Source organism: Salmo trutta, chromosome 23, assembly GCF_901001165.1.
Source record: "Salmo trutta chromosome 23, fSalTru1.1, whole genome shotgun sequence".
Classification (NCBI taxonomy): Eukaryota; Metazoa; Chordata; class Actinopteri; order Salmoniformes; family Salmonidae; genus Salmo; species Salmo trutta.
The window spans coordinates 25,072,225-25,089,825 of record NC_042979.1 but is presented as its reverse complement, the minus strand read 5'-3'; the positions used below and the strand labels follow the sequence as shown (position 1 = coordinate 25,089,825).

At 41.7% G+C, this 17,601-nt stretch overlaps 1 protein-coding gene across 1 annotated transcript in view; it reads left to right on the top strand.

The window, feature by feature from the left end:
- The first annotated feature begins 3,123 nt into the window (after positions 1-3,123).
- LOC115159659 (neural proliferation differentiation and control protein 1) overlaps positions 3,124-17,601 on the top strand; it is a 43,300-nt gene continuing 28,822 nt past the window's right edge. Inside the window, exon 1 of the mRNA XM_029709598.1 lies at positions 3,124-3,521. Coding sequence (XP_029565458.1) covers positions 3,422-3,521 — 100 coding nt within the window. The 5' untranslated portion in view covers positions 3,124-3,421. The remainder of the gene's footprint in view (positions 3,522-17,601) is intronic.

Here is a 17,601-nt window from a genome sequence, read left to right as displayed (position 1 = left end):
TCTCTTGGTAGATAGTGTGGTCTACCAAGAGAACAACACCTCGGGACTTCTTTAATATTAGACATTACGCACCAGCAGTTATTATCAAATAGACACCCCGTACCAGACGTAGTTACTCTGTCCTGCCGAAGCACGGAGAAGCCAGCCAGCACTATATTAAGCACATGTCGTCGTTCAGCAAAGTATCGGTGAAACATAAGATATTACAGTTTTTAATGTCCCATTGATAGGACAATCTTAATCGTAGATCGTCCAGTTTGTTTTTCAATGATTGCCCGTCGGCCCAGTCTGAGCGTTCCCGTCACTCCCAGAGGAACCCTACTAAGAAGAAAGCACAGAAACAGCAGAACAGTCCTCCAAGCCATGAGGTAGGCCACTACTCACTCTATGCTAAAGAAAATAGAGTTCTACGGCTGTCCCTATAAGAGAACCTTTTTTGGTTCCAGGTATAAACCTTTTTGGTTACAGATAGAACTATTTTGGGTTCCATGTAGAACCCTCTGTGGAAAGGGTTCTACCTGGAACCAAAAGGAGTTATTCAAAGGGTTCTCCTTTTTTTCTAAGAGTGTATGGGGCAGTTTCCCAGACACAGGTAAAACGTAGTCCTGGACTAAAAAGTAAGTTCATTGGAGAATCTCCATTGAAAATGATTTTAGTCGAGGAATAGGCATAATCTGTGTCCGGGAATCTGCCCCTGTATCAGAAAAGTGGTCTGAGATAAGAGGGGTAATGCTTTGGAGGTCATATGTAGCCATGTGATAGGGGTTATTGTAGTGTTTTGGAAATGGTTCTCACACCCTATGATCCATACAGCTACAGAAACTCTGTATGTATGGCTGGCTGAAGTAAAACTATTCCCATTGGCTGCCATCAGATAGAAGGTCTGAAGCTGTTCAGCTGTATCAGCCCTGACAGTGGAACTCCAGATGTGCAGTGCTCCAACTGGTACCCTTATGAGACCGATGTTGACACTAACATGCACTGATGCTGTACTCACTTTCTGATATTTTGGGCAACACTTTTATAGAACAAATAGGCTATTGTTAACAATGTTATTTTCTCAGAAAATAGAGAGGTTGGGTTATATTGATAGCACTTTAATTGACTTAATAAATAGGGGTAATACCAGGGTAATAGTGGAAACTCAAAGGAGTTGCTTAGGCCAATACATTGTCTCTGGCATAAACATGGACTTTCCATTGCATATCTTACCAACAAATATGCATCAGGAAGCTTTGTAAATATTTTCCCTCCTTCTAATACTGATAAGGCTAAATCCTCATACTTTGCTGTGTATATATGGTTCCCAGAGCATATAATTTACAGTGTACAGTGATTACATTGGTGATGTGAAACGAAAAGGAAAACATTTATTAGCCTACGTTTTTGTGTGACTGGTAGTGGTCAAACCAGAGACAAAGGAATACACATCTTTGGTCACACCATAGGCTACACACAGGGGCGGATATCCCGGGGGGGACACGACCCCCCCATCCTTGGAAAAATATGATTTGTCCCCCCCCAATATCACTGAAACATAACTATATACATAACATAACATAACTATTTAATTTAAATAATATTAATAATACGCAATGAAAGCAATTGTGCTGATTATAGACACTTAATAGCGCGTTTTTAAGTTTCAAAAGATTGCGACCCCCCCACCCTTTGCCTCACAATGTTTTGATCCACTGCCAGTTCCTTAGTTGGCAAGGTAACAGGGGTCTTATCTACTGTCTGAAAGGCACTCAATGAACGTAACTGAAGTGAGGTTAATCCAGTCAATCGCGCACACACACTAGCTGAATATGCAGAGCTATTAAGCTAGCTAGTACCTATTCCATTTATGTGGCCTCGTCAAAGATGGAATCTTTGCTATCGTCAATTTATTCCAAGATCAGCATGCAGATGATGTAAGTTAGTGCTTCAAAGTCCCTGCGATAAGGTTAGCGATAAACTGAAGTCCAAACTGAACAGAACTACACTCTCTTCTACCATTGTCTTAAATATATTTAATGGTCTCATTGCAAAAGCTAAATTGTCGCAAGGGAACTTTTATTTATTTATTTTATTTCACCTTTATTTAACCCGGGTAGCAAAGATTATAGCAAACACCACTGAAACGGAATTGGTGCTCGCTAGCTTTGCAAATTCAGCTATTGTTGGAAGCCGGCCAATATGAAACAAACTATTAAAATTACAAAAGGTTGCAGCATATGTTGTGTAAATGGTGAACTCCTACAGCTGTCAACTCTTGTCATTTTAATCCGTTTCACATTTGCTAGCTACCTTTTAGATCGAAGCCCAAATAGAATGATAAAAGATAAGATGATAGAAGCCCATCTCCTACTGTAAATAACTTACACACTGTGTGTGTGTAGCCAGCCAGCCAGGTAGAAAAATGGCAGAAAAATAAAAGACGGACATCAGAGTATTTTTCAGTACACCAAAACGCAAAGTAAGAACCCTAGTAGCCTAATATCTCAAAGACTAGTTGATAAAATGTTCATAAGAAAGAAATGAAATTCTAATGGAAATGTTTCACAATGATGTCATTAGGCAGAGCAGGCAACAGATGGCACACAGACAGCAGAGTTGGGGACAGATATGCAGGGACAGACTGGCAGAGACAGGGAGTCTCAGGTAAGTTTGTTGAGTCTTTGTTTGGCAACATTATGAAAGGTTCTCCATTTTTTTTACTTGTAAAATAGGAACATAATTGGAAAATGCCATGGATACCCCCACTCTCAACTTAAACTGGTGACTGAACTAAGATTTGTTAAAGGCAATGGTATTGCTGTTGTGATTAGTTGTGTAGTTTTGGGTACCGGTAGTTAGGAGTACGGCACACACCTTATTTCTTTGGTTCCTCAATATACATTTACCATATTACAATGTAGGCTATGTGTTACAGCACTACTTTTGGTATCCCCCTCAGGAATTGCTCTTGAGAAAATATTATGTAATTGTCCCCTCCAAAGTTGATATCAGATTTTCGCCCCTGGCTACACAAGACACACACCTGGCGTTCGCCTACCTGCCTGCACTGTCTGTCAAAGTGCCCAAGCCTGTTTTCTAAACGCGTCATGACGCCGACACCAAGATTTGACGTAGTCTACCTCCACGGTTCACCCGTGCCCCTCCGTCTAATCTCTCCTCTCTGTGTATGCTGAATTCCCCGCCGTATCCACTTTTCAACGAACGCACCGCTATTTTTAGCACTGCCACGGGTTAATGTAAAGTGGCGCAGAGACCGTGAATCGGACTGTCCACAAGCATTGTAGGACTTCGCTCGGTATCGGTGTGTTACTTGTCACGGAAACCACTTGGCACGGATTCGGAAATCGAGTGGGGGGAATGATGACAACCCCCATGTCCCCGTTTCTGGCTTTCTTTTCCTAAAGAAGCATTTTCAAGGATGCTGCTTTCGAAGCGGATCGAACGACAACCCCGGCCCTCGCTCCTGTCCGTGGTTCTCCTATGTTTCACTCTCGCCACTATCAGTGCCAGCATGCCAGGTAAGCATATAGTTTAATTCTAGGACAAATTAAACGGATTTTTTTTTGTTTACAGGCAGAATTATATTTTGTTTTGTCCCGTATAAAATGATGATTAGCCTATGCCCTATTAATGTCTTCATATTTTAAAAACAGCCCGCATCCAATTAATAAACAACAAACATAACATTAAAAACATGACATTATTTGGTCATCATTTTATGGAGAAAATTGTCCAAAGGGCACTGAAATGTAAATGTTTATTTGTAATTGTGAGTTGAATCAATGAATTGTGTTTAACGCTCACTGTGCTTTACTACTTAGTGCGTGACGGTAACATTTTGCTTCACTAAGAGTTGTGACATCTGATATGCAACAGGGTGCTGCTACTCTCTACCAAGACAACAGTCTACTTTTAGTCTGGTTTACTAAGTCTAGATATGCCTCTGCGCAAACTAAGAAAAGGGATCGAGAAAAATACATTTTCAAGAATTCCCCACTAATTCCCTAACTCGTAATTTAAGTTACTCAAAGCGTTTCCGCTCTACAGCTGCACAGTTTATTCCCTAGCAAATGGGGCTCCCGAGTGGCGCAGCGGTCTAAGGCACTGCATCTCAGTGCTAGAGGCGTCACTACAGACCCTGGTTCGGTTCCAGGCTGTGACACAAACGGCCGTGATAGGGAGTTCCATAGTGCGGCGCACGATTGGCCCAGCTTCGTCCGGGTTTGGCCGGCCATCATTGTAATTAAGAGTTTGTTCTTAACTGACTTGCCTAGTTAAATAAGGGTTAAATAAAAAAACACAAAAATGGATGTGGTCTATATTATTTGATGTAATTCCTATAATATCTATTTATACGTTTTAAGTAAACATAGTCTTAGCCTATATTGCAGATTGTAATTGGGGGGGAAACACTTAATTTAGTAAATATAATCAAATGTATAAAGTGTTATTTAAATTTAATTTCCATTAAAAATATTGAACATGTATGCCTTATTTTACTGACATAAAGTAAATCACCTTTTTATAAGAGACAGATGAGGTTGAAAAGGATGAATTGGAGAATTAATATTATCTGATGATGAGAGGAACTGGCTGACTGACTGGTGATGAGGGAGCTATCCACACTGAGGCCCTATGAGCAACACAAAATCTGGACACTAACACACACAATCTCTTTATCTTGCTGGACTACTCACACACATCCCTCCATTAGCAGTGGCATGCATTCACTCTTTAAATCGTATACACTCATGCTGTTCCACACAATAACTCAAACACACTCATACACTCTTTAGTGTAGTGTAACTTTACTCCGGCATATACAGTATAATCCCAAAATGGTGGACCTCTATGTGTGCAATGTATATCTCTACAATACATGTGTACACAGACCTTCTGTATGTTGGCCTGTACTGTTTGTTGAAGCTTCAGAGGAAGGTTTCAGGCATTCGGACAATGTTTACCATAGGTTTTGTTATCATCATCCTGATTGACTATAAGCAGGCTGTTGAATTGCTAACATGTTCATGTTATGTAAGCCGAGTATTGTCAAAGAGAATGAAAGCCAGGGATGGAAATGCATCATATAAATCAACCTGCATTTGCATTGGCACCACTTTTGTGTTCTGAGAGCTTCTCCACTGTAAAAATGCCGGCTGTCTTATTCAACTGGCTTCTGTTGATGAACAACACCACATAATAAGCATATTCTCTCTCAGGCCCTACTTTTAGCTGATTCTCCCTGTTGTCATTAGTGTTTTATTTTCAAATGTCAGGTTTGTCATTGCAAAGGCAGTGCCTTTGTGTGGTTCTCTGGCAATCTTGTCACTATTCAGTGATCAGTCGCCTGGGGGTTTGCTTGTGTTAGAGGGAGAGATTACAGTTTAACTGTTATTGCTAGTCACAAATAACATGCACGCACACACACTCTTGTGACCCAGATACTGTCCAGATTTTGCAGCACCTATGGGGCCAGGGAGAGAGAGAGCAGATGGAAATTGTTAAGGGTCTGAACTGACACTGTGACAGAGGCCCACGTAGACCACTGACTCCCACTACTGAAGGGGTGTCTCTCTCTTTCTCTCTCTCTTTCTTTCTTTCTCTCTAACCATGTTTCCATCCAAGGTTTTATGCGAGTAAAGTCATGCTGTATGAAAAAAAAGACCATGACAGGTTTGGTGGAAACATGAAGTGTTGGTACAATTTCAGAAATGTCAACAGACAAGTTGTTCATTCGACATAGTGGGATCTTTTTGTGTCGGTATAATCAATTATGCGACAATTACGGTGGGAACTCTTTCATGTTCAAATATTTATATAATAAACCATCATGTCGAAGTAAACTTGGAGTCACGTAATGATATGCTATATATACATTGTACTACCACCACGTGGAAAAGCATTATGCGTTTCTAGGTAGATGACATACGTTATGATGAACTTCATGGTGGTTAAGGGATGAGCTTAATGCAAATGTTCTAGAAATATTGAGGGTTTTATTTCAATGCTGGTGACATGATGATTGACACTTGGCTGGCAATTGTCAAATAAAAATGATATTGCTCTTATTTATATTTCATCATATAACCTACCCTGTCCACTTTGTCAGCAAACTGTTGTCTAGAGAACATGTGCCAAAACCAGATAGCGAAAGTTTGCTTTTAATTCGGTACATGGAAACTTAAAGGAGAATTTAGCTTTTTTTACAACCAAATCTCAATTTTTTTATGTAAATGGCATGTTATAGAAGTGTCCAGACACGTTTTCTTTGCGATTATACTTGTTTTTGAGAAACTTACCACAACCAGGCTTGGATAACACTGGAGGCCCCTTCGGTCTCCACACAGTTGGGTAAAGTTGCTTTTAGTTTTTTTGTGCCCATTATGTGGAACATCTTCCAGAATTCTCTGAAATGAGATGCTCTGGTCCCCCTTGATCAGTTCAGAGTCATGATTGGATACATCTATGTTGATAAATGTCTTTTTCTTAACATGTTTTGTAATTTTGTAAATTGTATGTTGTCCATTTCTAAAAGGATGTATTTGGGGTAGGTTTCTCAAAAACAAGTGAAATTGCAAAAGAAATGTCTATAACACTCTATAACACAGAGATTTGGTTGAAGAAAAGCAAAAGGATGTGAGTTTGACCATGCAGTTCAATTTTTAACAGTGAGGCGGAAACAGCAGTTCTTTACTTTTCTTGCCCCAAGTGAGGCTTTTATTAGCAAAAGTGAAGATAGCCAGGGAACTGTACAAATATTTACATAAGAAAATAACAAACTGGATGTTGCAACAGTAATACAAACTGAACCTAATAGAGCATTTCAAACAAAACCCAGGCCCCAAATGTACTGTAACCCAGTAGCATGCTAACCAGTTCCCTGTCCAATCCCAAACAATGAAAATGACAGGGTTTAAATACACATACATTGTGCGTATCAGCCAATAGGATGAACCGTGTCACATCATGATCAATTAACAATACAGGAAATTCAATACAGCATGTTAAGTTCATAAACATGCACTATATGTTTTCATACCAGCACACATATCAATAAAGCTGCTCCACTTGCTTTAAGCATAAATACAACCTGGAATATAAACATGTACGTCCCCCGGGATCAGCCACTACCGCATTACACGTACCATTCATTAACTATGCGCTCGACCGCGCCCCTTTTGCCCGTCAATTCTCAGACCAGAAAATGAACAGAAACCTCGTCAATAAACGAGGATAACAAGTTAAGAATCTACATTTAAGCTTAACACTCAGGATTTAATCTACAAACATGATTACATCACAGTTGTACTTCCTAGTCAAAAATACATGAGCATTAAGTTATATAGTGGGCGATGAATAACGATAGGTTTTACGCGCACAAACCCATTGACGGCATGTGAACACCAACTCTCACACAAGTCTCCTGTCATTTGCAGGTGATCAACAACAAGACGTCGAAATACATCCCTAATCCCACATTATATTCAATAAATACATGTGCCTCTCATAAACAGTTTCATAAACATTGTCTGGTTATTTGCTTGCCGTGTGATAGCAGAGAGAACAGTCTATGACTAGGGTGGCTGGAGTCTTTGACAATTTCCAGGGCCTTCCCCTGACACCGCCTGGTATAGAGGTCCTGGATGGCAGGAGGCTTGGCCCCAGTGATGTACTGAGCCATTCGCACTACTCTCTGTAGTGCCTTGCGGTCGGAGGCCGAGCAGTTGCCATACCAGGTAGTGACGCAACCAGTCAGGATGCTCTCGATGTTGCAGATGTAGAACCTTTTGAGGATCTGAGGACCCATGCCAAATCTTTTCAGTCTCCTGAGGGGGAATAGGTTTTGTCGTGCCCACTTCACGACTGTCATGGTGTGCTTGGACCATGCTCCACTGCAGCCCTGTCGATGAGAATGGGGGCGTGCTCGGTCCTCCTTTTTCCTGTAGTCCACAATCATCTCCTTTGTCTTGATCACGTTGAGGGAGAGGTTGTTGTCCGTGAGGTTGCACCACACGGCCAGGTCTCTGACCTCCTCCCTATAGACTGTCTCGTCGTTGTCGATGATCAGGCCTACCACTGTTGTGTCATCAACAATTGTAATGATGGTGTTGGAGTCGTGCAATCATGAGTGAACAGGGAATACAGGAGGGGGCTGAGCACGCACCCCTGAGGGGCCCCTGTGTTGAGGATCAGTGTGGCGGTTGTGTTGTACCTACTCTTACCACTTGGTGGCAGCCCGTCAGGAAGTCCAGGATCCAGTTGCAGAGGGAGGTGTTTAGTATCAGGGTCCTTAGCTTATTGATGAGCTTTGAAGGCACTATGGTGCTGAACGCTGAGCTGTAGTCAATGAATAGCATTCTCACATAGGTTTTCCTTTTGTCCAGGTGGGAAAGGGCAGTGTGGATAGAGACTGCATCATCTGTGGATCTGTTGGGGCGGTATGCAAATTGGAGTGGGTCTAGGGTTTCTGGGATGATGGTATTGATGTGAGCCATGATCAGTCTTTCAAAGCACTTCATGGCTACAGACGTGAGTGCTACGGGTTGGTAGTCATTTAGTCAGGTTACCTTAGTGTTCTTGGGCACAGCACTACTGTGGTCTGCTTAAAACATGTTGATATTACAGACTCGGACAGGGAGAGGGTTGAAAATGTCAGTGAAGACACTTGCTAGTTGGTCAGTGCATGCTCGCAGTACACGTCCTGGTAATTCGTTTGGCCCTGCGGCCTTGTGAATGTTGACCTGTCGAAAGGTCTTACTCACATCAGCTGCGGAGAGCGTGATCACACAGTCTTCCGGTACAGCTGGTGCTCTCATGCATGTTTCAGTGTTATTTGCCTCGAAGCGAGCATAGAAGTAGTTTAGCTCATCTGGTAGGCTCGTGTCACTGGGCAGCTCTTGGCTATGCTTCCCTTTGTAGTCTGTAATAGTTTGCAGGCCCTACCACAATCGACGAGTTTCAGAGCCGGTGTAGTATGACTTGATCTTAGTCCTGTATTGAAGCTTTGCCTGTTTGATGGTTCGTTGGAGGGCATAGCGGCATTTCTTATAAGCTTCTCATTTAGAGTACCGCTCCATAAAAACGGGAGCTTTAGCTCAGTGCGGATGCTGCCTGTAATCCGTGGTCAGTGGTTGGGGTATGTACTGTCACTGTGGGGACGACGTCATCGATGCACTTATTGATGAAGCCAATGACTGATGTGGTGTACTCCTCAATGCCTTTGGCGGAATCCCGGAACATATTTCAGTCTGTGCTAGCAAAACAGTCCGGTAGCTTAGCATCTGCTTCATCTCACCACGTTTTTATTGATCTAGTCGCTGGTGCTTCCTGCTTTAATTTTTGCTTGTAAGCAGAAATCAGGAGGATAGAATTATGCTCACATTTGCCAAATGGAGGGCGAGGGAGAGCTTTGTATGCATCTCTGTGTGTGGAGTTTATGTGGTCCAGAGTTCTTTTCCCTCTGGTTGCACATTTAACATGTTGATAGAAATTAGGTAAAACTGATTTAAGTTTCCCTGCATTAATGTCCCCGGCTGCTAGGCGTGCCGCCTCTGGGTGAGTGTTTTCTTGTTTGCTTATGGCGGAATAGGGCTCATTCAATGCTATCTTGGTGCCAGCCTCTGACTGTGGTGGTATGTAAACAGCTACAAAGAATATAGACACAAACTCTCGGTAGGTAATGTGGTCTGCAGCTTATCATGAGAAACTCTACCTCAGACAAGCAATGGCTCGAGACTTCCTTAGATATCGTGCACCAGCTCTTGTTTACAAAAATGCATAGACCGTCGCCCCTTGTCTTACCAGACGGCGCTGTTCTATCCTGCTGGTACATTGTGTAACCAGCCAGCTGTATGTTGATATTGTCGTTGTTCAGCCATGACTCTGGGAAGCATAAAATGTTGCAGTTTTTAAGTCCTGTTGGTAGTTTAATCTTACCAATAACTTGTCCATTTTATTGTCCGAAGATAGCATGTTTGTGAGCAGAATTAAGGGGAGTGGGGGTTTATTCGCTCACCTCCTACTCCTCAGAAGGCAGCCCGCCCTCCGGACTCTCTTTCTCCGCCTCCTCTTCACGCAGATCACTGGGGTCGCGGCCAGTTCCCGATGGAACCGTATATCCTCCGCTTCAGGCTCGTCAGAGTTGTAAAAGAAGAAAAAGGATTCTGCTAGTCCGTAGTGAGTAATCACAGTCCTAATGTCTAGAAGTTATTTTCGGTCATAAGAGATGGTAGCGGCAACATTATGTACAAAAATAGTCAAAAACTAAGTTACAGACAACACAGATAAACTAACAAAAAAACACAATCAGTTGTGGGCACGTAAAATGTCTGCCTTCTGCTCCGGCGCCATTTTAGTTTTTTTCCCACTCACTTATCAAGAGAACATCCCTGGTCATCCCTACTGCCTCTGATCTGGAGGACTCACTAAACACAAATGCTTCGTTTGTAAATTATGTCTGAATGTTGGAGTGTGCCCCTGGCTATCCGTAAATTAAAAAAAACTAGAAAATGGTGACGTCTGGTTTGCTTAATATAAGGAATTAGAAGTTATTTGTAATTTTACTTTTACTTTTGTTACTTAAGTACATTTGATCAATTACATTTACTTTTGATACTTAAGTATATTTAAAACCAAATAATTTCCTTTATACTGAAGTAGTATTTTACTGGGTGACTTTCACTTTTACTTGAATCATTTTCTATTAACGTATCTTTACTTTTACAAAAAGTATGACAATGATGTACTTTTTCCACCACTGAACATAAGGACAATCGTTACAAAGGTTAAACATTTATTTGATGTGCACTATGTCATCACGCACAGCATTTTACCCACAAAAAGTCAGTTTGATGGAAACACACCTTTGGTGGGAAAATGCACGTGTGTGTGTGTGTATATATATATATATATATATATATATATATGAAAATCTGTTCCCAGTTGGATGGATACCTAGATAGATATTTAAGAGTATTTTAGAAGAGTACAGACAATGCAATCTTCTCCAGGGGCCCTGCCCTGAGGCTGACCCTGGCTTCCAACCCCTTGGGTATGTGTGTGTGTCTTGGGAGGTTGGCTTGGAACCAAATAAGACACATTTTGGAAAGGAAAATGGACTAATGTACTCCTCTTCCTCAGGTCTCTTATCCATGTCCGTTTTTTAAAGTGCATCTTGGGGCTTTGACCTTTTTTTATAAGATTGTTATGTGTACTCCATACAGGGACTATAAGTGGCCACATGCTGTTATATGCTCAGAGATCAGGTTCAGGAGAGGTCAGAAGAATATGTGATTACAGTAAAAAGATGAGGACTTGGCAGTGAAATTACTCAAATCCTGGTCTTGAACCCACATGGCAGCTGGCAGCAAACCTATAGCGCTTAACTTGAGCCAGTTTGCTACAGCAAGGTATCTGTTTTTTTGTTTATTTAGTCTCAATATCAAATCATTTCTGGGTAACAATGAAGTACCTTACTGTGATTGCTTTCAATTAAAATGGTCATAAAGAACAAAAATTGCTTCTTAGCAAAGAGCAATTTCTCAAACAATAATTTTCTAGGTCTGTCTGGGAGTTGTCTGAGTTAATTACTGTTATTGGCAGAGAGTTTTGGCACTCTTTCTTATTGGTCTATTAACTAATTTACCACCAGGTGATGTCACCAGGCAGGCCAAAACTCAATATCACCAAAACAGGTTGAAATTTTAGGTGGTCTTTTCAAACAGCTCTTACACTAAATGGGCATTATCATAATTTTCACAATTTAACAGTATTATTCCAACCTCATAATGTGGAAATATATATAAAACAGTAAAATCTAGTTTTTGACTGCACTGGGCCTTTAAACAATACACTACAAGTTTTAATTATCCTGTATTGCAGAAAAGTTTTCCTGCTACAGGGTGATCAATTTAATATCCTACATCTGTATTCTGAAATTGTAAGTGCTTCAATGTGATGTAATGTTTCAATTATAAGATAGAACTCATTGGTAATTATTAATCTGGCCAAATGTGAGCTAGAAATGTCATACCTTTTCGAGATTAGGTATACTAATGGTAGTACAGGTCTATGGAGAGAAATGCAGAGAGAAATTAAAATGGTCTATAGTATACAGTGGAGGGTGTTGCTCTCAAAGATTCCTGAGAAAAAAAGGCTGTCAAAATCTCTTAAGTAACAATCAGAAAGGAGTTAATATTGATCTGTTTTCCTTGATTCCTTTTCCTGATTCAAATCCTCCTGAACAAATGTTGTTTGATAGGTCTAAGGGGCAAGAAGGAAGAAAGGATGTTTTTTTAAGACACAGTTGGTCAGGCAGGGACTTGTTGCCATGACAACTCCGAAGCCTCAGATGAGGCAAGCCAGTTTCTCCCAGCCTGCCCAAGGGAAAACAGTAGTGTAGCTGGCAATGGGATGCCTAATATTGATCCAGAGACATTTAACCAGACTCAACCCACTGCATCTTAATTCAATGCTGTCTATATTGTGCTGTACCGTTTCTGTTAATTTGAGTGAGTGAGTTATGCAGGAAATTTAAAACTTGGGGTGTATTTGAGATTAAGGCCAAGTGCAGTCAAAATCTTGATTTCCCTGTGTTTTACAGTATATACAGAACCAGTTAAAAGTTTGGACACCGACTCATTCCAGGGTTTTTCTTAATTTTTACTGTTTTCTACATTGTAGAATAATAGTGAAGACATCAAAACTATGAGATAACACATATGGAATCATGTAGTAACCAAAAAAGTGTTAAACAAATCAAAATATATTTTATATTTGAGATTCTTCAAAGTAGCCACCCTTTGCCTTGATGACAGCTTTGCATACTCTTAACACTGTTTTGGTTACTATATGATTCCAAGTGTTATTTCCTAAACTCAGCAAAAAAATAAATGTCCTCTCACTGTCAACTGTGTTTATTTTCAGCAAACTTAACGCGTAAATATTTGTATGAACCTAACAAGATTCAACAACTGAGACAAACTGAACAAGTTCCACAGACATGCGACTAACAGAAATGGAGTAATGTGTCCCTGAACAAAGGGGGGGGGGCAAAATCAAAAGTAACAGTCAGTATCTGGTGTGGCCACCAGCTGCATTAAGTACTGCCGTGCATCTCCTCCTTATGGACTGCACCAGATTTGCCCATTCTTGCTGTGAGATGTTACCCCACTCTTCCACCAAGGCACTTGCAAGTTCCCAGATATTTCTGGGGGGAATGGCCCTAGCCCTCACCCTCCAATCCAACAGGTCCCCGGCGAGCTCAATGGGATTGAGATCCGGGCTCTTCGCTGGCCATGGCAGAACACTGACATTCCTGTCTTGCAGGAAATCACACACAGAACGAGCAGTATGGCTGGTGGCATTGTTATGCTGGAGGGTCATGTCAGGATGAGCCTGCAGGAAGTGTACCACATGAGGGAGAAGGATGTCTTCCCTGTAACACACAGCGTTGAGATTGAGCTTGTTGTCATTGCAGGCAGTCTGATGATGCTGTGACACACCGCCCCAGACCAAGACGAACCCTCCACCTCCAAATCAATCCCGCTTCAGAGTACCTTCCTCAGTGTAATGCTCATTCCTTTGACGATAAACGTGAATCCGACCATCACCCCTGGTGAGACATATCCGCGACTCATCAGTGAAGAGCACTTTTTGCCAGTCCTGTCTGGTCCAGCGACGGTGGGTTTGTACCCATAGGCGCCGTTGTTGCCGGTGATGTCTGGTGAGGACCTGCCTTACAATAGGCCTACAAGCCCTCAGTCCAGCCTCTCTCAGCCTATTGCGGACAGTCTGAGCACTGATGGAGGGATTGTGCGTTCCTGGTGTAACTCGGGCAGTTGTTGTTGCCATCCTATACCTGTCCCGCAGGTGTGATGTTCGGATGTACCGATCCTGTGCAGGTGTTGTTACACGTGGTCTGCCACTGCGAGGACGATCAGCTGTCCGTCCTGTCTCCCTGTAGCGCTGTCTTAGGCATCTCACAGTACGGACATAGCAATTTATTGCGCTGGCCACATCTGCAGTCCTCATTCCTCCTTGCAGCATGCCTAAGGCACATTCACACAGATGAGCAGGGACCCTGGGCATCTTTCTTTTGGTGTTTTTCAGAGTCAGTAGAAAGGCCTCTTTAGTGTCCTAAGTTTTCATAACTGTGACCTTAATTGCCTACCGTCTGTAAGCTGTTAGTGTCTTAATGACCATTCCACAGGTGCATGTTCATTAATTGTTTGTGGGTCGTTGAACAAGCATGGAAAACAGTGTTTAAACCCTTTCAAATGAAAATCTGTGAAGTTATTTCGATTTTTACGAATTATCTTTGAAAGACAGGGTCCGGAAAAAGGGACATTTCTTTTTTTGCTGAGGTTTAGTTTTGATGTCTTCTCTATTATTCTACAATGTAGAAAATTGCAAAAAATTAAAAATAACCCTTGAATGAGTAGGTGTGTCCAATCTTCTGACTGGTACTGTATATTTCCACACTATGAGGTTGGAATAATATTGTGAAAAGGCCACTATTCAGGAACAAATTCATTCACTTGTCTGAATTCACTTTCTTGTCGTTTTTAGTCGTGTTGTGAGGGTATGTGTGTGACTGTGAGTGTATGTGTTTGCACTGTAAATGTATTTAAACAGGTGCAGTGTGTGCCTCAAGGGCTATCTTTGCCCCTTTGACACATTTTGAAGGACTTAACAAGAAGGTGCCATTGCGACAGATTCTTGTCAGGCCTTTTCAGGGTCATGGTTGAATCACCAGACTGAACCTGAATCATGAGTATAGGAACAACTTGGTCTGATAGGGACTTTTTTGCACTGAGTTTTGAAAACCCCCAGTAAACCAAGAGAAATTGTCCGGCCTTCTAGGACTATAATGCGTAATGACGGTCAGCTTTAACAAATATAGTTAGGCCTACCTACATGGAAAAAATACTATAGTATACAAGGGTATAAATACTGTAGTATTACTATATTTATATACTACAGTATTCATTGTAGTGTTTTTGTGGACTTTACTGTAGTATTTACTGTAGTGAATACTTATTTACTGTAGTGTTTTTTTCGCTGACATTATTGTAGTGTTTACTATAGTGTTTTTGTTTTATTATCTTTAACATAAGTCAGGGCTTTCTCCTTGAGGAAACCTACTGGAGAAATATTAAAATATACAATTTTCCATAGCCTATAAGTAGGTAGGACTGGGGTCTGAAGTTGAACTGATAGGTTCAGAGCTTCTACAGTTGTGGCCAAAAGTTTTGAGAATGACACAAATATTAATTTTCACAAAGTCTGCTGCCTCAGTTTGTATGATGGCAATTTGCATATACTCCAGAATGTTATGAAGAGTGATCAGATGAATTGCAATTAAATGCAAAGTCCCTCTTTGCCATGCAAATGAACTGAATCCCCCAAAAACATTTCCACTGCATTTCAGCCCTGCCACAACAGGACCAGCTGACATGTCAGTGATTCTCTCGTTAACACAGGTGTGAGTGTTGACGAGGACAAGGCTGGAGATCACTCTGCCATGCTGATTGAGTTTGAATAATAGACTGGAAGCTTCAAAAGGAGGGTGGTGCTTGGAATCATTGTTCTTCCTCTGTCAACCAGGGTTACCTGCAAGGAAACACGTGCCGTCATCATTGCTTTGCACAAAAAGGCCTTCACAGGCAAGGATATTGCTGCCAGTAAGATTGCACCTAAATCAACCATTTATCGGATCCTCAAGAACTTCAAGAAGAGCGGTTCAATTGTTGTGAAGAAGGCTTCAGGGCGCCCAAGAAAGTCCAGCAAGCACCAGGACCGTCTCCTAAAGTTGATTCAGCTGCGGGATCGGGGCACCACCAGTACAGAGCTTGATCAGGAATGGCAGCAGGCAGGTGTGAGTGCATCTGCACGCACAGTGAGGCGAAGACTTTTGGAGGATGGCCTGGTGTCAAGAAGGGCAGCAAAGAAGCCACTTCTCTCCAGGAAAAACACCAGGGACAGACTGATATTCTGCAAAAGGTACAGGGATTGAACTGCTGAGGACTGGGGTAAAGTCATTTTCTCTGATGAATCCCCTTTCCGATTGTTTGGGGCATCCGGAAAAAAGGTTGTCTGGAGAAGACAAGGTGAGCGCTACCATCAGTCCTGTATCATGCCAACAGTAAAGCATCCTGAGACCATTCATGTGTAGGGTTGCTTCTCAGCCAAGGGAGTGGGCTCACTCACAATTTTGCCTAAGAACACAGCCATGAATAAAGAATGGTACCAACACATCCTCCAAGAGCAACTTCTCCCAACCATCCAGGAACAGTTTGGTGACGAACAATGCCTTTTCCAGCATGATGGAGCACCTTGCCATAAGGCAGAAGTGATAACTAAGTGGCTCTGGGAACAAAACATCGATATTTTGGGTCCATGGCCAGGAAACTCCCCAGACCTTAATGCCATTGAGAACTTGTGGTCAATCCTCAAAAGGCGGGTGGACAGACAAAAACCCACAAATTCTGACAAACTCCAAGCATTGATTATGCAAGAATGGGCTGCCATCAGTCAGGATGTGGCCCAGAAGTTAATTGACAGCATGCCAGGGCAGATTGCAGAGGTGTTGAAAAAGAAGGGTCAACACTGCAAATATTCACTCTTTGCATCAACTTCATGTAATTGTCAATAAAAGCCTTTGACACTTATGAAATGCTTGTAATTATACTTCAGTATTCCATAGTAACATTTTACAAAAATATCTAAAGACACTGAAGCAGCAAACGTTGTGTAAATTAATATTTGTGTCATTCTCAACTTTTGGCCACGAATGTACTCTTTAAAAAAAAACAATAATAATAATTTAACCTCGGGGGGAGCATTGTAGTTCACCTGTAGGGAACACAGTATCTGGTCTATGCTTGGCATGTAGGTTTCTCACTCATAGCTGACACAAATTGGGATATGGGGAGGGGAATGGGCAGTGTTTGTGTAAATGTATAAGTACTATAGTATTCTATAGTAAACTAGCATTTTTATGTGGGTAGTTCTTATGTTCTATTTCATAGCATTTGTTGTCTTTGTGGTTGAAACATGTCTTTGTGACATGACCGTTGTTATAGAATAAAACCAAATAAATAATACTCTGAGTACTGGCTGTTTGTTACATGGGCTATCTATATTTTCTTAATAATTTTAAATTGGGCTGCGATCAATGACTTGATTGTCCTTGCTGTGTAAAATATAAAAGTGACACTTCATATACAGCCATAGGCATAGAGTATGTATCCAAGAGACTGTCTGAAACAGACATAATCATATCCATTTCAAAGGTCTCTTCAGTCCGTCATGATGCTGCTGGCTGTAGCCACTTGACTTGGAGTGCATGGCTCAGTTCCTGTTTAACTAGAGACAGGAAGTCCACACAATGGGACAGCATAACCCTGCTGCCCTTTCAGCTTCCTGCACCCCCTCTCACGCCACTGCACCAGTCTATACTCTACCAGTGGGGGGTGGGTTTAAGTACATAATAACAAGTGATCTGAGACCAGGTTGGGGGGGAAAGTACAGTTACAGTAGGAGTCTGTCCAAAATGGGTCCCTGTATAACACAATACTTTTGACCAGGGCCCGTAGA